The sequence below is a fragment of the Engystomops pustulosus genome, chromosome 3, assembly GCF_040894005.1.
Source record: "Engystomops pustulosus chromosome 3, aEngPut4.maternal, whole genome shotgun sequence".
Taxonomy (NCBI): domain Eukaryota; kingdom Metazoa; phylum Chordata; class Amphibia; order Anura; family Leptodactylidae; genus Engystomops; species Engystomops pustulosus.
The window spans coordinates 164,435,414-164,461,957 of NC_092413.1; the positions used below are offsets into that span (position 1 = coordinate 164,435,414).

A 26,544-nucleotide genomic window follows, 5' to 3' on the forward strand; every position below is an offset into this window, starting at 1 on the left:
TGTATAGAAAGAAAGCAATGTCCATACATTAATCGACTATGAACTAATGGGCAAGGAACAAAGTGATATTGTCAGAAGGGGATCATATTCATTATATCATATTGTATTCTCTCAGGTAGGCTCACAGATGCTCCCGCAGAAGATAGAAGTTAGGTGCAAATTTACATCAGGAAGTCTTGTAGCTCGAGGATAACTTATAGGCAACCAACTAAGAGCAGGCAACTACATGTTCACATAGTAGGAATAGGCTCAAGATAGAACCCTCTCCTGGGAGGTTGAGCTCTGTAATCTCCTGTAAAGGGTATTTCTAGGCTATAAATATCATTGACAGATCTTTATATCATTATCAGACTGGTGGGTTACTGACACCTGTCACCCAACCAACACCAGTTAATGCAAAAGTGAATGGAAGATGAACCAGATGGCTCCATTCTCTGTGTAATGGTTATCACTGTAAAGCAGCTCCCATCCACTTGAATGTGAATCTGCAATTACTTGGCTTCCTGTTCCATTCCCTGTGTATAAACTGGTTAGAGAATCTGATCGGTAGGGGGTGACCAAGTGTCAGACCCCCACCAATCAAAAACTGATGAGTTGTCAAAAGGATAGGTAATTCATATTTTTAGCCTCTATAGAAAATAGAAAGAGTCTTATACTCAACTGCCACTTTATACTGTGTCCCACTAAGAAATGGGTAATTGGTACCACCATGCTAGTAATTATTGAGGGTCCTAAAAAGGGTGATAAAACATGTATCATTGATCCAAATGGTGTCGTTTGCATCTCCAATGAAAAATCTGTACCAGGCCCGACTAAAATGATTACTGCTCTCTTTATATGAGGAAGGGACATCTTATGGGCCTTCAAAGGCTTCTGTGCAACTGCATTCTCTGCAACCCTTGATTTATCCTGTTAATAATAAATGTGCATTGTGGCCCAACCTTCTATAACACATAATGTATGGAAGTTTTTAAAAGCTACATAAAGCATGTACTTCGTATAAGTATGGTTCTAGAATAAATATTACTCCCAAAACATGTGCATAGCTCTTTGGTAATTATTTGCATCTTGGATGTGAATTTCTAAGGTGTGTTTTCTAACCTTAAGCTATGCTTTGGCGTCAGTAATAGGACAATCGGTTTTAACAAAGAGCCACTGCAAAAGGACCAGCTACTAAATGCTCTAAAATATGAAAATAATATTTCTTGCATGGGATAAGGAAAAACAACTTCCTTTACATCAAGCATGACTTTCAGGAAGCCTAATGACATGATACTAGATTAAAACCAACCCAGAATATTGATTCCAGAAGGAACAGATTCCCAACCTCAAGCAGAACTGTTTCGATGTGGTTGCATCTTTTCAGTACAGTGCAGGGAAATGGTTTGGCTGAATGAGAGGCTCTTGACTAAGGTTGGGAAGTAAGATGTCTCCTTTTGGAGACTTTGCCACTTAAGGTCAACTTGTAGGGAGTTGGAGACTTATAGCCATTGATGATCCACTAGGGGATTCTGGGAAAATATGCAAATAAGTTTTACATGATGGGAGAAGAAAAACCAAGCCTCATTTAGCTACCTTGTACGGCACTTCCCTTTACATCAAGCATGACTTTCAGGAAGGCTAATGATATGATACAGGATTAAAACCAAACCATTATATTTGTTCCAGAAGCAACAGATTCCGAACTGTAGACACTCTTCAGTGCTCTTCAGTACAATGTAGGCAATTGGTTTGGCTGAGTAAGAGACTTTTGACAAAGTCTCTGCAAGGAGAACTCTTACTTCTCGACTCGTCAAAAGCCTCTCACTCAGCCAAACCAGTTCCCTACACTGTACTGAAGAGATGCAACTACAGTACATGAAAACAGTGCTGTCTACAGTTGAGAATCTGTTCCTTCTGGAATAGATGTAATTATTTGGTTTTATTCTTGCCTCATATCATTAGGCTTCCTGGAAGTCATGCTTGATGGTAAAGGGGCTGTCTTACAAGGTAGCTAAAAGAGGTGTGGTTTTCCTTATCTTATCCTGGAAAACTTATTAACATAATTTCCCCCGAGTTCCCTAGTAGAGCATCAATGGCTGTAAGTCTCCACATCCCTACATGGTGGCATTAACTGGCAAAATCTTTGCAAGGGGAACTCTTACTTCCCAACCCTAGCTATAGGAGAGCAGGGAGATGACATATACGACTGCTTGTTCATTCCCAGAAGACAGTCACAAAGCTTTGTAATGGTGAACAGTGAATGGTTTTACTATGGAACAGTATAACAACATTGAATATTTCTAGGTAGGCTTGTCATTAAGAAGTCTTAACCCTTTAACGAACTGTGATGTAATAGCAAGTCAAGGGTCGGCTGAGGGTGAATGGAGCCCTCTCCATAATAATTAAGTTTTTGCTGCACATTGCAGCAAAGACTTACCAGTAACACCCTTGATCGGTGCTAGCAACGATTGCCGGTGTTATCCTGTACATCGCCGCCAGCATCGCCGACCCAAAGAATAAAGTAGACATGTCATTTGGGACGCACTGTAAAAGCTGTGAAATCCAAGCCCACAAGAAAACTGCGCAAATGCGTTTTTTCACTAATTTCACTGCATTTGGAATTTTTTTCCTGCTTCAGTACACGACATGGAAAATTGAATAGCGTCATTATAAAGTGCAATTTCTTACACAGAAAAGTTATAGATTTTTGATGGCGGGGAGTGAAAAATGGAAATGAAAAAACAAAAAAGATCCAGGTCTTTAAAGGGTTAATGCTTATCTCAGTACCCATTGAGCAGGACCTAATCACATATAATAACATATATATTTAAACAATGAATGTAATGCATTCTATAATAGTGACAATTGTACAAATACTATAATGACACAAATGGGTTAAATGTGACAGGAAGTGAGGATTCTGGGTAAATGTTGACTGTTTTGTAGCTATCGAGTAATTCAATTTTCTAACTGGATACTGGTAAATGCTAGAAATGTCAGCAAAAAAGAAATACAAGACAGACACATCAAAACTATGTAATTTCTTTTCTTCACATAAAAGCCACAAGCTTATAAAAGCCTTGTCATGTACAGTTCAGGAGAAAAAAATACGCTGAAATAAAAAGTGCTCCTTAGAGAAGGGATTATATCAAGGCCACCGCTCACCTCTAAATACATCTATTTTTTATCATTCTTTGTACAGGAAGAATCCGGAACATGTTTTCAAGTGGAGACATTGGACCGCTCACAAAACTTATTTTGGTCAATGCTATTTATTTCAAAGGAGAATGGGAACATAAGTTTAGTCCGGAGGCCACTCACCCACGAGACTTCACTGTGAAAAGGGGCATTATTACCAAGATCCCCATGATGAACCTGCATGCAGCAACAAAGCTCGGTAACCTGATCACCTCTCTACTGTATATACCCTGCTCAGCCATTTTATGATCTCACAATTAAAGAAATCATAGTAACCCACTGTGGGGACACATAGGGGCTCATTTACTAAGGGCTCTGCGGCCACACTTTCGTCGGGTTTCCCAAATTTTTCCATTTTGCGCCGAATTACACCAGGATTCACGCAACAGAAATCGGGGGGCGTGGAAAAACCGCAGTATTTAAAAAATGAAAAGTGTCACAAGATTAACCACTCACATGCACTGGGAAGAAGCAGATGAACTCCGGCGGACCTCGGCGCAGCAGTGACATCTACTGGATATTGGACGCACAGACCTTAGTGAATCCCGGCAGAACCCAAATCCTCATCGGAGAACGCACCGCAGGATCGCGACTGGACTGGGTAAGTAAATGAGCCCCATAGAGTCTTATGAATAATTGTCAGGTCACAAAAGAAATCATTTTTATCATAACTGTATTCTGATATGTAAAACTTACAATTTAATGACACTCCACAATTATATGTGAGGAGGAGATGATAATATCTTCAATCCCACAGTCAATAGCTAAGGGAATTTTATCATTTTAAAGGACCACATGAATTTAGTGGTTTGACCCCAAGCATACTTACACGCTGGCATGTGCCCTTTGAAACAGGATCTATTCTTCGTTTAGCTGTTAATGGCTGATTTTTGAAAAAAAAGGACTTTTAAAATATGTAAATGAACCGTTGGAGCTCCTGTGTAAATCATAGAAGCCCCTTCTGGCTCTGTGAGCTGTCATTGTCAGTCTGGTACGGGAAAGGTTGGGAGAAGGCAGGCGTTCGCACTGAAGGAAGGTATTGATAATTAGCAGCCGACAGAGCCAGAAGGAGTTCTGTGACTTACACAGGAGCCCCTGAGGATCATTTGCATATTTTAAATAGTAATTTTTCATACCTAATGTGTTTGTGATTTTTACTGTTCATTACGTTTTATATCAGTTCTAGGGAAAAGGGGGTGATTTGAATTTTTAATATTTTATACATCTTTAAAAAAAATGTAATTTTATTTTTACATTTTTTTTTCACTATTTCTTAGACCAGTGATGGCGAACCTATGGCACTGGTGCCAGAGGTGGCACTCAGAGCCCTTTCTGTGGGCACTCAGGCCATCAGCCCAGGACAGAGTTCACCAAACAGGAACAAATCCATTAAATCGTCTTGCAGTCCTAGGCAACTTATGAGATGCTGCGCACCGCACTATTTTACAGCGACACTTCATTGACGGTTTATAACTGCTTGAAAAGTGAGAAGGTGTTAAAAGAAGTGCATTATCTTTGGAGGTCCTCATGTTGGACCCACTATTCTTCCTATACAGAGGGACCCTGGAGAGAAGCTACAATGATAGTCTGAATTTGCCCACCTTGATTCAGTTGTATTGGTGGCCTCAGGCGGCCGATACAATTAAAGTGGAAGAACTGGTAGCAATAAGTTACTGTTTAAAATGGCACATTGGCACATCAGGGTAAATAAGTGGATTTTGGTTGTAGTTTGGGCACTCGGTCTCTAAAAGGTTCGCCATCACTGTCTTAGACACTCTCGTGTATCCCTAGATGGTCTGATCATTCCTACCATATACTTCAATACTACTGTATTGCATAATCTGGTGTTTTTGCATAGATTTCATTACAATGAGCCACTGGCTCAGTGTAACGAATCTTCAGAAACCATGCAGCCTCTGGTCTGAGGAAGATCCGAGGCCATCACGGCAACTGATTTCCGCCCCCCGATGACGATCTCAATAAAGATGGTGGCGCCTATGCGCTGCCATGTTTTAAGTGGCGCCGGCGCCTGCAACAGACAAGAGATTAACATCGACCACGGTGCAATATGCAGCAAAGCCCATCTCTGTACAAAGAAGGCTTAGCCCATGAGCCCTCGTCATACATCCTTCATAGCTCTGCAGTGGATATATCCATCGCAGAGCATGAAGGGGTTAAAGAGGAAGTAGGATGAATTCTGTATATAAATTGGGTGTGTTGTTTTTTTGGTACAGTTTTGTGATATATGAACTGTGACTGGTTCCTAATTGTTTTTAAGACCTTGGATGTGCTAATTCCTTTAACCATGAAGAAGAGTATGGGCTAATCTGTGGAATCTGATTCTGATCTAATATTTTTGAAGGTGATGGTTTTGTTTTGTCTTTTTGGTTAAGCAAGAAATACTGATAATGGTGAACAATCAAATGTGTTTACGGTCCCAATGACTTCCTCTCAAAAGCAGATATTGGGGGCAATAAGGATCCAACTGTCTGATCATTTTGTTCTTGTGGTTATTAGAGGGGTCTGGGATTCTTCTACTTGGTAAAAGTTTAGTATAGTACACATGGGTCACGCTGCCAAACCTTAATGTGTATGACAGCATCTACAATGTCAGGTCAGCTTTAGTCAGCAAATTTAACCTCTTACATGTTTCAGGGATTCCATAACTTTTTATCATCTTTGTGTAATTCTAGTAACTGACTTTCATGAGAAATTAGAAGAATAACATTTAAGGGGGTTTCACATTACTCTTTGATCAGCACAAGTGCCACGCCACAGACTGATCACTATGGTGGGGATTGAACTCCGTGCATCATATATCAATATAATGCGTCAGACTTCAGAGGTAGTGGACCCACTGGACCACCGCAGATAATGAAGACAGCCGACACCTGGGACCGAAATCTATGTGGCACCTGGTTTTCACCAGGGCCTGCCGCAAAGAGGGTTGGACTTGCTGTGGTGTGTTACCACCAGGTCGTTCCACAGGCGCGACTTTGTTCGCGGTGGCAGCCAAGGCGAAGTACACACTCATTAAGCAGGATCGTAGTCGGGGACAGCCAGGAGGTCAGGACAGGCAGCACGGGATCAAAGTCAGAGACGTACCAATAGGTCAAGGCAGGCAGCAGAGGAGCGTGGTCAGAAATGGAACTGGGGTCACAACAGGAAATCACAAAAACAGCACTGGGCATGAGAAAAAGCTTTCTCTAAGGCACAAGATCCGGCAGGGTGTGCAGGGAGAGGCAAGTTTATATAGAATTCTGGGAAATGGCCAGTGGCAATTAACAATGCGCTATATATAACAAATAATGACTACATATAAATTCACCTCTCTGTCACCGATTGACAGTTGATTTACATATTTGGGTTATTATTTCCCTTGATGTCTCTTGAATACTGGCCAAATAAATATAAATGGATTATGTATATTATATCTTATAAATTTTACAGCATACAGCACATATGTGCATTTTCAAACTTTTCCCAGAAAGCAAACATCATATATCATAATGTTCAAAATAATGCCCTCAGCATTATCTAGATATATTTCCTTCAGAAAAATAAGATCTTTCAAATAATAAAGGAAGAATTTGGCACCATGTAATAAATATGGCGGTGAGACATACTATAGACTAAGCAAAATGGAATTTCTGACACATTGCCACAGTATGGATTCTATGGAGGAAATTTATCAGGAGCTGGGACATCTTGATGTTCTTTTCACCCTGTATATTGCACAGATATAGTATAGTAATAGGCTTCACACCATCAGGAATTTACCTATTAAGGTAGATCTGATGGTCGGTTTCTACTATCATCCTAAACCCTAAGTTACCTTTAGCTAATTCTATAACACTTTCTAACCTGAACTCCACTTTATATAACTAATATGCAAATTTTAGGCAGAGGCTACTGGGGTGTGGAGTAGCCTCTCCGTGCTGTGGGAACAAAGGTTACTTCATGCCCCAGTAGACTCTGCCATCCCTCCTACCTACATATTCTTTGTGTTCCTCTGTGGGCTCCTTTTCAATGCTGATGGCAGAAAGTGTGCGGTTATCACGGTAGCCACCGGCACCGTGAATGGACAGAGCTTCAAGCGAATGGAGATGGGAAGAGGTTTGCCAAGGAATGCCGAGTGAAAAGCAGGTAGGAGGGATGGCAGAGACTACTGGAGAGGCTACTCCACGTCCCAGTAGCCTCTGCCAAAAATTAGCATATTAGCTTTATAAAGTGTAGTTCAGGTAAGAAAGTGTTTTATAAGTAGTGGAGGTAGTATAAGTGGGAAGTTAAAGGGAATCTGTCCCTATGAGACCCATTTTTAGCACTCCCTCAGTCCTCACAGAGCATAGTACATACACTGCCAAAGTGTTTTTGTATAAAAAATAGGTTTTAAAAAAAAAAAGATATGTTATATTGTACCTTTCATTAGCATCTGCTGTGTGACTAGGCAGTTGCCAAAAGGGAGGGTCTGGAAAGGAGAAGTCCCCCTCCCCCACACTTGGGGAACAGCTTCTCAATGTGACCTTTTCAAATATATGAAAACACCCATCACTTGGCTTAGCGAAACCCCCTGCTCCTCTACAGCCAATCCCGAGTGTTGGAAGTTATTCATATATTTGAAAAGGTCACATGTTTCCCAAGGGTGGGGGGGGGACTGCTTCTTTCCAGACCCTCCTAATTGGCAACGGCCTAGTCAGACAGCAGATGCTAATGAAAGGTACTATATAACATATCTTTTTTTCTGTAAAACCTATTTTTTATACAAAAACACTTTGGCAGTATATGTACTATGCTCTGTGGGGACTGGGGGAGTTCTAAAAATGGGTCTCCTGTGACAGGTTCCCTTTAAAGACGCAATTCCTGGCTGTGCCCCAGGAATTGTGGCTTTTTCATGGCTTGTATGAGAGGCCCGACCAGACCAGACTAGTTTTATGTGTATGTTCACTTCGAAACAGTACTTTTGGTGCCATTCTCTAATATGCATTGGGATAATAGAAGGCAGACTGTATATTAGAAACCATCTCCAGCTTCTTCTTTAGTGCACACCCATATGAATTTGTAGGTGTGTGTGTATAATCTGTATTTGTGTAGCAGAGGTCTAGATGATTGGGGAAATTCTGCTTCAGTGACCAGAAACAAAGGATAATTCAGAATAAATTAATTTTTTTAGTTTAAAACTGTATATCTTATGTTTCTCTCCGATTGGCTTTTGTTTGTTCCCAGGATATTTTTCAGACAATAATCTTAAGTATAATGTCTTGGAACTTCCATACAAGGGATTCAAGCTCAGTCTACTAGTAGCTCTTCCTGCTGAAAATGTAGACATAGGAGACTTGGAAAAGAAATTGACAGCACCAATTCTAAAAGGATGGAGCAGCAATATGAAGGAAGAACTTGTTGAAATCAGCTTGCCAAGGTAGCTTTAAAATTTTATATTAAGGAATTTGACATGAAAGTATACAAATTCATTGATAATGTTTTCTTGGTTGAAATTCAGAATGTGGTTGCTAGTTGTTTCTTAAACTCAAATTAAGATACATTTCAGTTGTAATTAACTGCATTATTAAACACATTATTTTATAAATTCAATATATTGGGTCATGGGAGGTCACATCCACTCCCACTAAGACCCTCCCAAAAGATGGCCACCATTTTCATGAAAGTAATTTGGGAGAATGTGGTGAAAGTTGAAGGTTTAGTATTAGATGCGACCCTGCACCTTAAAATCATATTAATCATATATTTTACACAGGACATAAAATATGTGAAAAACTCCAATGTGTTTAAACAACATGTTATATAGGATGGTATCTAAATGGTTAATTCCTCTATTAGCTCAGAGCTGCAATCACAACTCTGCTGATTGTGAGAAAAGGTTGAGAATAGTATTGAGCATAACCAAACTGCAAAGTTTTTTCCAAGAGTTTTTTTTTATCACCAACTGCATCCCGTGTTATGTTTGCCAGGTGCTTGGTTCAGATTGTTGCTTGCATTCAGGGACTGGATGCAAATGAAACATTTTTTCTTCTGAAAATTGCTTGAAAAATGGCTTTGTGCTGCCTGATTCATCTATTTTCGCTTCTACGTCTTTTGTTGGATAGCTATGGCTTTGTGACGCCCTCACCGCTGACCTCTATGTGAGGTTACATATTCCAGAAAGCCGCAGAAGTTTTTTACTTTGTTTTCAGCATCATCAGGTTAGATGTCTTTCAATGGTCGGCTGTCTACACCTTCATCCTTCAACACAAGTTATTGGGCAATTTGAAAACTGCAACTGGGGAAGGTGATTGGCCCACGGAATCCCAGCTAGGAGAGTTATCATAGAGCATTAGGGACTGCTCCATGAGCTGTGGCAGAGATGTCCTTGCTGTTCTGAATGGGTGTGAGGTGGAGGCCTGAGCACAAAAGCGATGGAGCGGGTTGAAGACAACTTGATGGAGCTTGAGGTACTTACATTTATTAACAAAAGAATAACAAAGATCTAGGCAGGTCCTCGAGACATGGGGGGCTACCTCACACAGCGTAGCAAGCATAATTGAAAACAGTATTAGATACATAGTAATGAATGAACAAAAAGGAAATCCACATAACAATAGACACAATATATGCTTGTAACAGTACTTTCACTGGTAGGCATCACTTATGGGTGTTTATATCACTTGAGGTACTTGTTGCAATGTAATTGACTAATGCCTCAACATAGCTTCTCCATTCTTAGAATAAACACACAGTACTTCGACTGCCTTTAAATTGCCAATTATTGAAAATTTCTAGCTACCTCCTTTCTCATGAACAGTGCTGGTTGGGTACACTTATCACTGCCCTTACTTGACCTCTCTCTAGTTATAGAATTCTGTGCCTTTACTGCCATCTTGGTTTTGACCCAGTCCTTTCCGATTCCACTTGTCTGTCTGTTATCTGTTGCCTGTCTCTCTGTGTTTGATCATATTTCCTGTGTGCTACCTCAGTGTAGGAGATGTCTACCAGAAGTCCCTAACCAATAGAGTTTGCAAGACTTTCTAGGAAGGGGAGAGATGTAATGTGTGAGGTTTTGGCACTACTTATTGCCCTGGTATAAAGAATATTTGGTCAGATGCCCTTTCATGCAGTTTTTGTAATGACAGCATGGAAAGGGTTGTCCCAGATTGAATCTTATCTCCAAGTATTGTGATTTTCCATTATTGATCATGGTCTCGCTAACTTACAGAATCTGGAGCCTTAAAATACTCATGTAGGTCAATCATTTATACCCCCAACCTCTGCCTCCAAGTGCTGGATGAGGTTCATTGTTCTGTGTTGACTGGACACTTTGGTATTTCATCACTGATTTTCCTGTCTCCCTGGGGAAAATGGTCATTTGGGTTGTTTGTGTTAGATTTTCTAAGATTTGTTATTTAGTACCCCTCAGGAAACTACCAAGTGGTAAACCATTAGCGACTTTTGCTTATTAGTCATATGCTGCCTCTTTGTAGCATTTCAGAAAAAATATTGGCCCAAACTTAATAAACTGGTCAACTCAGTTTTCTGTCTGACCGCGCACTAGAAAGAATATGCAAACTGTTTGTTTTGTGTCGCAGCTGCACTGTGTTCGACGAGACCTAAAAAATGTGCACCCAAAGAGGCGTGTTAGTGCTTACATTTAATACAGCAACTTTCTTTGACAAAATTGTATTGCACACTGTTTATTAAAGGTGCACCAAAAAAAATTGTGCACACTTCCAAAGCAGTACAGGATGCACCAGATAATTGAAGACTGCTCCTATATGCAGTTTGGCTCATTTCGGATAAATCTAGGCTATAGTCTCTGATCAAGGGGTGCAGCTCAGTCTCTATGTTCTAGAGAGAATTTTGTGGCCGATTGGGAATCTCTCTGTCCTTTTTATTTCGCATTCCATCCAGACCCACTGGACAGACAGAGAGACTCAAACACTAGAGGAATTCTTAAGGTGTTTTATTTTTGATACCCAGGAGAAATTAAAATCCTGTGTCCACTTGCCAAATATGCCCTGAACAAAAGGTTTAGGACCTCATCTAAGATATCTCCATTTTTATGTATATATAAATTTAACCCCAAGTTCTCTTCTTGCAGGAACATTGAGTTGGTTAACACCTCTGCCAAAGCAACTTTCCAAAGGCTGAGCTCAGTCTGGGCCCAGGTTCTCTCGAACCTGGCTAAAGCCCAAGGAAGTCAAAAAAGTCAGGCCATTTAAAGATGGTCCCCCGGTCAGGAGTATTTTCTGGGAAAACAAGTGTGGTTCTTTACCAAAACTCTGCATCTCATAGTTCCATCTGGGAAATTTTCTCCTCAATTTGTTGGGGAATAAGCCATCAGTGAGATCATTAATCCTGTATCTTACAGACTGCAATTGCCTAGTATTCATAATGTTTTCACAAGTCCTTTATGAAAATGTATGTGCCTCCAGTGACTAACCCTCCAGGGAAATTTAAGGTAGAGAAGACCCCATAGGATCCAAAATTCCATCTGATACCTGGTTTAATGGAAAGATTATGGTCCTGAGGATCAGACATGGGTCGCTGGCAAAGTTCTCCATGTTCCACCTCTCCTTAAACTATACGACTGCCAAAACCCTTCTGTATGCCAGAGGCAGCTAAGAAGATGTTGATTCTCTTCTGTGTTTTGTGCGTGAACTGTGGCTAAGGTTGTGTTGTGTTTGAGCCGGTTCTGTCAGATTTCGCCTGCCTGTCTGTTATCTCCTGTGTTTGGACATCTTTCTTGTGCACTTAGTCAGTGTAGGGATTGTCAACTAGAAATTCCTAACTAATAGGGTTTGAGAGGAATGTAACACTTGCCTATGACTGTAGCCTGGCCAACATGCAGCAGCTAATTTGTAACTGTAATTGATTTATACTCCAGTCTTACATACAAAATGTGCCACTATGTGGTACACCAGGTGGTTGGGACTCTGGCTTTTACCACACAGTCTTCCTGAGCCCTTAGAAGTCGGCAGAAATATGGATCCACTTGTGGAGCAGATAGTTTTACATCAATACAAGTTAAATATAAAATTTTCTCTGCAGGTTACACCAAAATGTACAGTAATTTGTGTTCAGAGATGAACACACAATTTTCAAAGTAACATTGATAGGACATTGACAAGTAAAATGATGATTTCCTTCCAACATATTGTATATTTTTTATTCTTTGCAGGTTTAAAATAGAACATAAAGTTGATTTAAAGCAATCTCTGCTTCATCTGAATATAACTGATGTCTTCAATCCCGAGTGCAATCTATCAGGAATAACAGGTGCCATGAAAACCTTTATTAATTCTGCTGCCGCACTAATATATAATTAGAGATGTGCATCATGCAACAATTATATGTAATTACACATAACATTTAATACATAACATACATTGACAGAGGCTTACTGTCAGCAGAGAAAAATCCAGAGAAAAACAGGATTCAAAGAAAGGATTTGAAGTTTCAGGGATACAAACTTAGTGCTCTTCATCCTATCAGATTGTTTGTGTTGTTTCCCTGGAAGTGGTGCAGAACGGCCATTAATAAAAGTACTGCAACCAGTTTTTTTTTTTAAAAAATGTACATTTTAACAGGATGTAAACACATGATGTGAACAAATCTTAGTCATTTATTTTCAGACAATATGGCCACAGATGGTAAAACAAATGTTTTTTTCCTATTAAATCCCACCTGTCATTTTGCTAAATTATTAAATAAAAATATGAAATCTGTTTGCATCCAGATAGTTCTGCTAATTATACTTTTTTCCCTCTCAGTGTGGACAAGGGTTGGAAGATTCTATTATAAAAGTTCTGATATGATAAGAAAAAGCACTACAAGTAGTTGTCCGCTGTAAGGAAACATCCTAAGAACAAAAAGTTACAAATATTTGAGTTTTTTGGTAAAACTTACTAAAAATGTAAAAAAGTCATGCTACAGTGACATTATGGGGCACATTTACTTACCAGGTCCAGTCGCGATCCAGCGGCGGGTTCTCCGACGCTGATTCGGGTTCTGCTGGGATTCACTAAGGTCCGTGCGCCGATATTCACCAGGTGTCGCTGCTGCGCTGAGGTCTGCCGGAGTTCACCTGCTTTTTTCTGGTGTATGTGAGTGCTTGATCTTGCGACACAAATGGCTTTTTAAATTCTGTGGTTTTTCCGAATCCTTCGGGTTGTCCGGTGACCACGCCCCCCGATTTCTGTCGCGCGAAAGTCGGCGCGATTGCGCCAAAAATCGATCGCGTGCGCCACAATCCCGTGAAATACAGCGCAAAGCGGAAATATTCGGGAAAAACCCGACGGATCCGCTGCTGCGGACCCTTAGTAAATGTGCCCCTATATTGTCATAGTAGGGCATTTTTATGGAAGCTAACAATGGTAATTTCCTCATTTATTGGTACAGAAGCCAATAACAGTGAAAGGTATACAACCACAAAAATGGTCAATGTCTCAATTAATTGTCATGTGGTCTTCAGCATAAATTATAGCTTGTCAACAATGGCTGATCTCAAGACGACTAATTGTCTGATGAGAAATGGCATCACATTATTCTTGAGGTTCTGTGGTACAGTTATGAGACACTACAAATGGACTCAGTTGATCCCATAGGTTTTCAATTGGATTCAAGTCTGGAGAAAATGCAGACCATTCCATTTGAAGTACGGTAGCCCAGTCTACAGCAGCCGTGATCTAATGATCCAACCCATTGTGGTCCATTTCCTCTATGATGAAGGAATTAGGCCTGCATTGTTTATGTAGGTGAACAATTATTGGATTCATGATGTTATTTAATATGGTCTTTTCACTGAACCATTCACAAAGTGAAGAACAGCTCTGTATTGACGAGACTCACCTGCCCACACTGAAACACCATTGGTGTTGTGGACACTTGGGTGCCTTTCCCCACTCTTAAATGTGCGTGGAGTTGTATGGCATTCATCAGCCAGTTTACAGTTCATTTTTCAGTATGAGGTTTGATAAAATTACACCCAGTTCTATGTCTTTCTGTGACTCTTCTAAGATCTCATTGCAACCTGCTGATTATACTCTGTGACACTCTAAGCTCAGTGGCCCCTTCCTCCTGCTTTAAGCCTCACATTTGTTAGATGTTGTATCCATTGCATGATGTAAAAATGTGAACAGCATGATGAGGAGGACTGTTTAAAAATCAATTCTAATTGAATAAGAAAATGTATTGAGTGATTCATGAATCAAACACCTGCTGTGTATTTTGCACAAAATATGCAAAATACAAACATAGGACGGCGCCTCAAGTGTTACCTGTTAGGAGTAGTGTTAAACAAGTAGAAACCTCTATTCAGGGGTACTCACCTGGTTACCACTTGGGTGTCTGCCCTATGCCCCTACAAAGGGTAGCTATGAATTCCCGTGGTCTAGACATTTTATATTAGTAAAAAAGATGTACTGAAGAGCTGCCACTAGCCAACAACCAAGTTTCAAAAGAACTCGGTAACGGAATGCACAAAAGAAACAAAAATAGGCAAGAAATGTGGCGCTAATGTCTAAATATATAGCCATTAGGTCTGATGAAAAAATTGTTAAATCTGGGTTTTGACCCTGAAACATGTTTACAAGGACTTTTATTTCTTTATTACTGTAATTTAATGTTTTTTTAAACAATTTTGGTTTTCCAATAAATTATACTAATTATGGAGTTGAGTCATTAAATTGGACTTTGATCCTTCATCAGGCCTAATGGTCAGCTATTTAGACCGTAGAGCCACATTTTTTGCCTATTTTTATTTCTTTTGTTGTGCATGCTGTTGTGTATTTATGTTTTTTGTTGGAAAACAGCAAGTTGGGCAACACATAATGAAACATTGAACAATTAGACAAAAGTAATAGAGATAATAGAGCATTTTAGGGCCGTCCTTAAATTTCACCTACAAAATATTCCTTACTTTTTGTGAGTAGTTGTTGCTGATTTTTAATCAATTTGTGTATCTTTTTTAATACCTGTATTTTATATATTATTAGTCATGATAATTCTTACATGGTTTCCATTTACAGATACATCAAACCTGTACATTTCTAAGATAATTCAGAAGGTCTCAATTGAAGTAAATGAAGCAGGAAGTGAGGCCGCTGCATCAACAGGTGAAAAAAACGAAAACATATTATTTTCTGTATATTATTCATACCTAACACCAGGGGCGTTAGTAAAAGATCCTGGGTATGGGTATGGGCATGGGCTCCAGTGCATATGTACCAAATTTCCCAGTCCTGTACATAACCCCACTCACACCCCTTGCACCAAAAACAACTGTACTTATAATTTTCAGCTACAAAAATCAGAGGCAAAATAATGTTCCCCAAATGTGGCCTCAAATGTAATAATGCAACCTATACTTAATACCTGTAGCCTCGAGCAAGTGATGTCCCCATAGTCATCACACTAAGTAATTTCCCCACAGCCCCAGTAAGTTATGTCAATAAATCAAATAAACTTAGTATGGAAGTTCAATTGCAGAATTGAATCACCGATTGGCAATCTACATGTATTTTTTTTAATGTTTTGGTCTATGTTAGACCTTCTTCTGTCTATGTTAGAACTTCTATAGAGACCAGATTGCTGGTAAGTAGAGATGGAGCAGAGAAAGTCAGCCCAGTTGGGATAGATAAGCATTTTATATTTGCGGCACACTGACCACATAGGAAGCAGATGTCCTACTTGTGCACCTACTACATTTTTGTTCCACATGGTGGAGTGACGTGTATTAATATACCCAGTAAGTTATGTCCTCACAGCCCCTCCTAATATTGTGCCCCACAGCCCCCAAGTAGTGTATCCCACAGCGCCCCCCAGTAATGTCCTCCACAGCACCCCCCAGTAATGTCCTTTTCACTGGATTCTGGGTATTTTTGAGTTGCTGAGTCAGAGAAAAACCTTACATTTCTCTCTAGAAGCTTTAGTTTAGGAGATGCTAATGCAATGAGTACCTTATTCTTATTAAGTTGGCTCTTAAGGCTCTTATGGCCGATTACTATGGCAGCATCGAGTGCAAATGTCTAACAACACCTCATTGTGGAAAATCACCGAAACAAGGTATCAGTGACCTGATGGTCACAAAATATGACATTAATTTTCAAAATTTCTTTAGCACAATATTGAGTTACCACTAGGTTGAACAGCAATATGACATTTATTTATTAGTTGACATTTATTTCCAAAATTTATTTAATACATATGCCGATTAAAAAATTGTCGGCCCGATGGGGTGACGAGATTGCTCACGGTGGACAACAAGCAGATGTGGCTGTTAACTTCAAAGCAGTGTTTGGAGCAAGATCTGAAGGAGTTTTTGCAAGATTTAAGTGAGATCCGAAGGAGTTTTTGCGTCGAGTTATCACCGCTGATGAAACCTGGATTGATCATTACACACCAAAAACTAAGCAACAATCAAAACAATGGATTTCTCCCGGTGAATCTGCTCATCCTCATGGATTTTTTAGAAAAAGGAAGAACGATCACGGGACAATACTACAGTGAGTTATTGGACCTCTTCGAAAAAAAAATGAAGGAGACACGGACGCATTTGGCGAAAAAGAAGGTGCTGCTTCAACACAATAACGCACCAGCACATTCATCCGGAGTTGTCACCGCCAAACTGCATGAATTGCATTATGAATTGCTGCCGCACCCCCCGTATTCACTCGATCTTGCTCCCTGCAACTTTTTCTTGTTCCCTAACATGAAGAAATGGATTGTGGGAAAAAAAAATTCGCTCAAGCGAGGAAGTCATCGCTGAGACAGAGGCGTATTTTGGAGATTTCCACAAATCCTAGTTTTTGGAGGGGTTAAAAAATGGCAGGAACGTTGGGAGAAGTGTATCTTTCTAAAAGGGGACTATGTTGAAAAATAAAAAAATGGTTTCTTCATTTCTAACACGGATACTTATTGAACCACCCTTGTATATAAGACAGATAGATAGATATTGGATAAATAGATACTCATCAGCATGTGCTTCTGATGAGGTGACAGGAGGCAGGTCCTGTCCCTCCTTCTTGCTGATTGTAGTTCTTTTGAGAGCTGGAAACCATAGTTGCTATGGGCCAAAAAAGGTATTAAATGAGGACCGAGAGGCAAAATACTTTGAGGAATGATTCCCAGGGACACCTGGAGCAGAACTATGGTTTTTAGTTTTTTTTGCTCAGAATGACGGTTACACTTTAAGTGACGACTAGTTTCAGCAGGTGACTACTTTCCAAGGTGGCCATGCCAGATCTCCAAAAGAAGAGCTGATGAAAACATGATCGCAGCACCTAAAGGGGTGACTCACCTCTCCTGCAGGCAAATGGTCCCCCTGTGCCAAGTATGGGAACCTCGAGGTCCAATGAAAGACCAGAAATACAGCAGTCTGCGATCAAGTGTTGGATATTACTGCATTCAGGAGAAACTTGGTAACAAACTATGGGGTACGTTTACTCCTTTAACCCCTTTAGAAAATAAAAATTAAAGGGCCAAAGCAAGGTTTTTTGGAAAAAGATTTTCACTTATGGAAGCCAATGTAATTACTTTCTTTAAAACATCTGTGGTGGTAAAAAGCTCTATATAAACCCTGATAAATTCTCTGGTGTTGTTTCCAAAACAGGATAATTTATTTGAGGGTTCACTGTTTTTGGAGCTCAGGAACTTTTCAAGTATATAATGTCAACTGAAACCAACAAAATCATCTGACTTCTAAAAGCTCAATGTCTCCTTCTGTTCTGTGCGGCCCTAAATAGTCAATAATAAAATAAACTTACACGGCTCCCAGATGCTTCGTGCGGATCCCTGCAGCTCCTTTCTTCTCTCTACTGTAACAACCGGCAGAGACGCATCCATGCTCTCTGCCGGCCACCACATGCTATGATATGGTGGTGTCGCCGCCAGGGGCGTCCATAGGTCAAAAGATCCAGCGCCCGTGCCCCGGATCTATTGGCCGGAGCCTCGGATCTCCCTGGGTCAGCAGGACATTTGTGCCGTTGCCCGGGCATCCTCCTCTCTCTCATCCCGATCTGTGTCCTCAGGACATAGATCGTGATGAGAAGCTGCACAGTACACACTGCTTTCCCTGAAGGACCTGTGATGATGTCACGATCACATGACCTGCAGGGGGAAGCAGTGCACAGAGTTGCAGAATAAGGTGAGAGGATGGAAATAGGGGGATCTGTGTGGGGACCTTACAGGGGGACTGTGTGTGGGGACATTACTGGGGGACATTAAAGGGGGGCTGTGTGTGGGGCATTACAGGGGGGCTCTGTGTGGGGACATTACTGAGGACATTACAGAGGGGCTGTGTGTGGGGACATTACAGGGGGACTGTGTATGGGGACATTACTGAGGACATTACAGGGGGGCTGTGTGTGGGGACATTACTGAGGACATTACAGGGGGGCTGTGTGTGGGGACATTACAGGGGGACTGTGTGTGGGGACATTACAGGGGGACTGTGTGTGGGGACATAACTGAGGACACTACAGGGAGGTTGTGTGTGGGGACATTACAGGGGGACTGTGTGTGGGACATTACTGAGGATATTACGGAGTGGCTGTGTGTGGTGACATTACTGATGGACATTACCGGGGAGACGTGTGGGGACATTACTGGGGGAATGTATGGTGGGCATTACAGGGGGAATTTGTGGGGGACATTACTGGGGGGATTTGTGGTGGCTGTGTGAGGACATTACTGCAGGGATTTGTTGGGGACATTACTGGGGGACTGTGGGGACATTTCTTGGGTTCTTGTTCACATGTGGCAGTAGGACGTACCTCGGTTTGATCTCACATGAGTTTCCAGTGAAACTGAAGTGATGGATAACGAGCGTGTGGTGTCTTGTATTTGTTTAAATGCAAATTTGTGAGCACAGCCTTACAGTACTTTGGGAGAATGTTAGGGGCAGAAGGATAACACTGTCAGGGTGTGTTCACAAGTTGAATTTACAACTGCATCACAATAAGTTTGGAGGTGGTTTTTAGGTGCAGTTTTGTTAAATAAATTTGCATTGGTAACTGCAACATGCCTTCAGAGAACCAAGATTTTGTGACGATGAAGGACATAAGATGTCTGTGTGGTGAACTCCACAGGAAGGACACATGGATAAAGAGGAGACATGGTGGCTCCTGACCTAATAGTGAAGAGGACATGTCCCCTGCAGTCACTGCATGTAACAAGTAGGGATTTCTCCTGTAGTTTCCATAGCTGTATATAGCCTCGTAACATTTTTATTGGCACAACCAAATGTGAGGGGGTTACGTACAGGAGCCGTTATTACTGAAAGTGCGATACACATGCATTGGGGCCCGTGCCCTGGATCTTTTACCACCCTAGCAACGCCCCTGGCCGCACGGAGCCACGGGGACTACCGGAATATAAAATAAGCATATGTTTATTTTTTTTTTATGTTCCGGGCAAACTGGGGGTTGGCTATTAAAGGGGGCTGGATGGCTGGCTACTAAAGGGGGCTGAATGGCTGGCTACTAAAGGGGGCTGGGCTGACTGTATACTACTTGGGGCTGGCTGTATAATACTGGGGGCTGGCTGTATACTACTGGTGGCTGGCCATGCGGGCATACATTCGTGTGCATGAGGCCTAATTGTATGATGAGTATAACATTTAGAAATCCGAAAAATAGGAACATTTTTAAAATTTTCACCAAATTTCCATTTTTTTTTACAAATAAGTGCAATATATTTCAACTAAAATATAGCATTAATGTCAAGTACAACACATCATGAAAAAACTGTCTGAAAATAAACTCAGTAAGATAAAGTGTTCCAAAGTTATAACTGCATATTGTGACAAGGGCAGATTTGAAAGGGTGAAAATAAGCTTAGTCCTTATAGGGTTAAAACTGGAAATAAAACCCTTTTTTTCTGTGTATTTTAGGGATGAATGTTGCTGCAATGAGCTTGACCAATCACAGATTTGTTGCAGATCGACCATTCTTGTTCTTCATCAGACACAACCCATCAGGTAAGCGGATTTTAGATCATTTATCACCAATTTCACAGGATTAATTATATAAATCATCTTTGTTCACTGTTGGGATCCCCATGATGTATGTTGCTGCCGATTTGATGGTCTGCAATGTGGAGGAGTTTGTATGGATATATGATGACACACTTTATAAGCTGCTGTGACAGAGCACGGTTCAGATTAAGACATCATTAACATAATGAAATGAAACATAATGAAAACACTAGTTGTGGGCAGACCACACCCGATCGGTGTAGGCCTTATATGGATGCCTTTACATCCGTGCTGAACTGAGCACCACTGGTACTGACGGTCCAGTCACTTTTTTTGACACATAACAGGTTTTGGAACAAAATATAGCAGATAAATGGACACTTTGTTATGGTAATATGTAGATTTTATATACAATTATATAGGTTTTATGCGGCACATGGTTTTCCAGATGCAGAATTTCTAGTAAAACATTGATTTTATGAATGCGCTTCTATTAAAGTAACTTGTTATGTAAAATACTAAGTAAGCTAACGTCTGTTCCTTTCCTACATATGCTGCCAGCTATTTCGACAGCAGTGTTTCTTAATAGCTCAGTAGATGACAACAGCAAATAAAATGGTTTACCTCTAGGTTGACAGGGCATACTATTCTCATGTCCTTCAAAGTCACACGTCACATTTTATTCTAACCCAATACACAGTTGTTTGTGCATGAATAACAAGGTCTGCACTGGCCTTCATACTTCCTTTGGTAAAATATTTCAAGATATCATCAGGTTGTTGCATAATAAGGCTACATTCACACAAACATGTACCCACATGTACAAACATGTACATGGCCCACACGTCAGCGCGGCCCTGCACTTCTCTATGGAGAGGGGAGGAGTGAGCAGCGCTCATCCCTCCTCCCCTCTCCATAGAGAAGTGCAGGGCCGGTGCCGTAACAAGGAGAAATATAGGACGTGTCCTATACTTCTCCGTGCACGGTCATGGTGCGGTGAGAAAGATTTTTGTCAAACACTTTAAAAACAGAAAATGCCATAGCTATCGAAAGAGGGCTATGCAACACAAAGTAGACATCGTTCTGTTTGTTTTCAAAGGGAGAATCGCATATAATAATTTGTCAAAATCACTATAGCTTTACAGTTATGCTTTAAGCATAAAGCAAATTTACTCTTTGTGTTTAAAACTTTACATTAAGGCATCTTGCCCATGAAACACTTTGATTCGTCCAACTAGCATCAAACTCACAGAGTTGCTCTGAAACCAAAACTTAACTAAAATTCTGAATTCATGTCCATTTGCTGAGCATTCGGGGCAGATGTTCCAGCCACACACACTGGGGCAGATTTACTTACCTGGTCCATTTGCGATCCAGCGGCACGTTCCCTGCGGTGGATTCGGGTCCGGCCTGGATTCACTAAGGTAGTTCCTCCGACGTCTACCAGGTGGCGCTGCTGCGCTGAAGTTCCCCGAGGCCCGCCGAAATGCACTCAAGTTCACCGGCCTATTCCTGGTGAAGGTAAGTGCAAGTCCTGCGACACTTTTCTTTTTTTTAAATGCGGCGGTTTTCCCGAATACGTCGGGTTTTCGTTCAGCCACGCCCCCCAATTTCCGATGCGTGCATGCCAGCACCGATGCGCCACAATCCGATCGCTTGTGCCAAAATCCTGGGGCAATACAGGGAAAATCGGCGCAAATCGGAAATATTCGGGTAACACGTCGGGAAAACGCGAATCGGGCCCTTAGTAAATGACCCCCACTGAGTTGTCATGCGAGTTCATGCTGGCCTGCTGAATTTATTATTCAGGCTGCGTCAGAATGCAGCAGCTAATAGATGAAATCTACACCAGGCTGGACCTGATGTAGATTTTATTTGGTTGCACAAGCGTTATGCCAAAATTACAGTGTGGTTGTGCGTGGATTATTTAGACCAGTGGTGGCGAACCTATGGCACGGGTGCCAGAGGTGGCACTCGGAGCCCTCTTTTTGGGCACCCAGGCCATCAATATAGCACTCTAAATAGAACTCAAAGAATCATCCTGCAGTCCCAGGCGACTCAATAAATGCTGCTTTTTTTAGTGATATTTTAAAGCAACACATTCTTGATTGCTTGGGACTGCAGGAAGAGTTAGAACATGTGCAAAGGGGAGGATTATCTTTAGAGCTTCTCTAGGCTTCTTCCTGTTCAGGGGGACCATAGCGTGATGCTACAACATTAGTCCAAATTTGCCCTTCTTCTTTCAACTGTTTTGTTGTCCTCAAGAGGCCAATATGATTAAAAGTTGTGGTAGCAACAAATTACTACTTAAATTGCCGTGCTGGCACTTTCCAATAAATAAGCGTGTTTTGGTTGTAGTTTGGGCACCCGGTCTCTAAAAGGTTCACCATCACTGATTTAGACTGTTGGACAATGAACCAGTCTTAATAAATAGACTGGTGGGTGTTGAACCTCCACTAATTTGATATTGATGACAAAGGATAGCCATCAATATCCTCATCTTAGAAAATTCCTTTAATTATGTGCTGACTGTTGGGAGATCATTGATTTATCCAAATAGATTGGAAGTCAATCTGTACATCTAGAATTGTGGTTTGCAATGACTACTGTATTTGTCAAAACCTTTCACCTTTGAAGTTTTATGATTCCCCTTTTAATCTCAATATCACCCTTGGTTGGTACTACAATATCCTCCAGATTTTCCACCTGCAATCCCAGAGCCATCCCATTCATGGATGTAAAATGGGACAAATAGTACTAAATCAGGTATGGGCCACTGGGCAACATATTTACTGTGAAAAGCCACCTTGCCCTAACAGAGTAATTACTGCAGCCTCCTTGTTTTATTTGCTTTTCTTTGCCATAACCTGTAGTTAATCCTCTCCTGCTGAAGGCCGATGTGGCTCACCTAAAATGTGACATGTTCATGAATTTTTCAATTGACAGTTGAAGATCCATGAAAATGTCACTTGCAACTTTCGCCGCAAAAATAATCCACAGGAGCTAATTTATTGTTTATAAGGGGCAACGGCTATCATAACCATGGGTAATATCTCATGCTTTCCACTGCAGGATGTGAAGACAGGGGGCGAGCAGGTTAATGTATTATTTCATGGAAAATCCAGTAGTGCATAACCTTTTAAATATGTGGGATTAATTGAAGATCTATATCTTCCCTGCACATACTGCATCTATCATACAATACCCAAAGTCCGATAACTCAAAGGACTTGATAACTGTGAAATATGAGGCCCCAGCGTCACGTAAATGGGATGGTTGTAAGAGCCACAATCCATTGCAATACTGACATATTTCAGTCCAATGATTATCTGTAATAGTAAAAAACAAGGAAGTCTATTGATTACCATTGTTTCTTGATCGTCCTGTCAGATACTTCTCTTCTCTAATGTATTGTTTACTTTCTCAGGATCAATTCTGTTCATGGGAAAGGTGACGAATCCAGATCAAAGCGATGCAAGAGGACGAGATGTTGAATCATTATAAACAAGATAAATACCTAGATTCTTAAAATACTCTCAAGGCACTAAGGCACGACTGCCAACCTGCTGACATATTGGGTCTTTTCAATACTAGAATTTATTATCTAGTTTATTGAAATAAACAAGATAATTAACCCTCACAGGAATGAGCCTATTTTCATTTTGCATTTCTGTTTTTTCTCCACCATCAAAAAGCCATTACTGATCTATTTTCCCGTTTACAGAGAGGTGTGAGGGCTTGTTTTCTGCAGGACAAACTGTAGTTTTAGCAGCAACATTTAATATTCCATGCAATGTACCAGGAAGCTGGTAAAAAATTCTAAATGCTGTGAAAATAACAAAAAAAATTTAATTTAGCCATTTTATTATGTGCTTAATATTTACGTTTTTTTTATTGTGTGGTCCAAATGCCACATCCCCTTTATTCTTTGGATCAGTACAACCACAAAGATACAAACGCTTTAAAGTTTTCTTATGTTTTGCTACGTTTAAAAGATGCAAAAATCTTTGATATACTTTTGTGTATGGAACTGAGAAAAGTGCTTTTATGCAAGTTGGGCAAAAGTTTTACAATTTGTTGATAGAATTTTGCCAACATGATACTTTTTCATTAATATTTTTATGGATCGCAAAAAAGTGAACAAACTTTTAGGCATTTGGCTTAAATTTTATGGGACATTTATCCAGTTTATGGTTTGGGATAATTATTTTTATATTTTGATAGATCGATGTATTTTAGGACGCGGGGATAGCCAACATGCTTATGACTTAATTTGTACTGTTATTTATACATGCACCCTAGGAAAAGGGTCCTTTTTCTGTTTAGATGCTGTGGTCAGGTTCAATCACTTCACCTAACTAGATAACTGCCGAGTTATTACGATAGTTAACAACAAGTTATTTTTCAGTCCCAGAGATGGCAGAGCACCTATCTAGGAAAAAGAGGTCTTGTGAGCTTCTCACCCTAAACCTAGACAACTGAATGTTTAATGACAAATCTGGCATGATTTTAAACACTTTGATAGGGAGGAGTGTAATATAGTGCATCCTTTTCCATGAATGCCTCTTGATCTGTGTTATAGATGCTGCATGCATCTTAAAGGGAACCTGTCACCAGGGACCTCATTTTTCACTAAAGGCAGATTGTAAAAGCCCATGGCACCTGCAAATCTGCCTTTCTGCCTTTTCGAAGCATTTGCATTACAAAATCCTGGGGTACTCACAGGGGCTGGACTTTGGTTTGGATGCATTTCAAAAAACAACATGTGACTTGTCTGTGTTACTCCTCAGAACTTGGCCCCCACCTTTGTGCTCCTGTCTAGCTCCTCCTCCTGCTTCTTCTCAGAGGTCATAGCCTGGTCAGTCTGACATCAGTGGGGGAGGGACAAGCTGTACAGGAGCACAAACATGGAGACAGCCTGCAGCTCAAACAGGTCATATGTTGTTTTTTGAAATGCATGTAAACCAAAGTCCAGCCCCTGTGACTACCCCAGGACTTTATTAGGATGCAAGTGTAAGTTATAACACACAATTATATTGTAATACAAATGCTTAGAAAAGGCAGAAAGGCAGATTTGCACTGCTGGTGTCATGGGCTTTTACAATCTGTCTTTAGTGAAAAATTAGGTCCCTGGTGACAGGTTCCCTTTAAACCATTTTTTAAGTAATTCTGGAAAAACTCCTGAGGGCCAGGGCAAAAGGGAACAAAAAGAGTGAGGTGTACTCACCCTGTTCCATCTCCTGGCCTGTTTCAGCATCACATTTTCAATATCACTACGACCCGTTGAGCCCCCATGACCCTTGACCCTTGCAATTCTGTCAAGGCAACAATGCCTGCCTCTCAATGGAACAGGGTAAGTACTGAGATTCCACTTCCATCTAATGAGCTTCTAGTCCCCATGATCTTTATAGTTGACTTTATAACAAGGTTTCAGGATCACAAGTTACACAATGTATCTTTAAACTTTTAAAATATACTTTTGGAAAATATAAGTGAAGGTAAAATCACTAAAGTCATATTACATACATGCTGGTCGCATTCCATTCCTTTCCATTAAAATCCATGCCAAGGAAAGCAATAGATCATTGCTCTTATCTGCACTATTGTAATTCACATGTGTTTATTCATCCAAAACAGATTCTTTAAATGGCAGCAGAAGAACACAGACAGGCCGCACACCCAAATTGTAATCAAAAGCTACTCTGCATCACTGACCACGCTTTGTCAGGGGACGCAGTGTTAGACTTGACCTTGGCTGCTTTTTAGGTGTGTTTGCTGCCGCCGCTCCGCGCCTGCCTCTTTAATAATACATGCATTTGAAGCGTGTCAAGGAAATAGCGCCCAAGAGCATGATTTTTGAGTAAGGTGTCTAAGTATACAGAAACTGAGCAAGAACAGACTGGAAATAGAAACACACCCTTTACAGCGCTAGCCTGGAAGTAGGTATGGATGATACTTTTCAGATGTTTAACCCCTTAATGACCGCCCTATCGGGAATCTACGTCGGTCATTAAGGGTACTTCTTCTGATGCGACGCCTTTCTACGGCGCCGCATCAGAAGAAGATTTCGGGACATCGGGTTATTATAGTGCCGGTGTCGGGCTGTGATATCACAGCCCAGACCCGGCACTAACACCCGGGATCGGAAAAACTCCGATCCCGGGTGTTTAACCCCTTGCAAGTGTGTCCCCCGTGGATCGGACCCCCCTGGTGTGCTTACCGGGGGATCCGATCCCTCCTGCCGCTGCCCCGGGTCCCGACGAGTGACCCAGGGCTGTCGGCTCCTCTTCTCGCCGGGTTCTGCCTTCCTGGCAGGACCCGGCTGTAAGTAACTGAGCATGCGCGGCATGCTCAGTTACTTACACTATACACTGCAATACAAGTGTATTGCAGTGTAGAGG

At 41.0% G+C, this 26,544-nt stretch overlaps 1 protein-coding gene across 1 annotated transcript in view; it reads left to right on the forward strand.

Annotated features, from left to right (window-relative positions):
• SERPINI2 (serpin family I member 2) overlaps positions 1 to 23,783 on the forward strand; it is a 31,084-nt gene extending 7,301 nt beyond the window's left edge. Inside the window, exons 4-9 of the mRNA XM_072139577.1 lie at positions 3,185 to 3,379; positions 8,404 to 8,596; positions 12,350 to 12,447; positions 15,198 to 15,284; positions 20,060 to 20,146; positions 23,571 to 23,783. Coding sequence (XP_071995678.1) covers positions 3,185 to 3,379; positions 8,404 to 8,596; positions 12,350 to 12,447; positions 15,198 to 15,284; positions 20,060 to 20,146; positions 23,571 to 23,647 — 737 coding nt within the window. The 3' untranslated portion in view covers positions 23,648 to 23,783. The remainder of the gene's footprint in view (positions 1 to 3,184; positions 3,380 to 8,403; positions 8,597 to 12,349; positions 12,448 to 15,197; positions 15,285 to 20,059; positions 20,147 to 23,570) is intronic.
• The last annotated feature ends 2,761 nt before the right edge of the window (positions 23,784 to 26,544 follow it).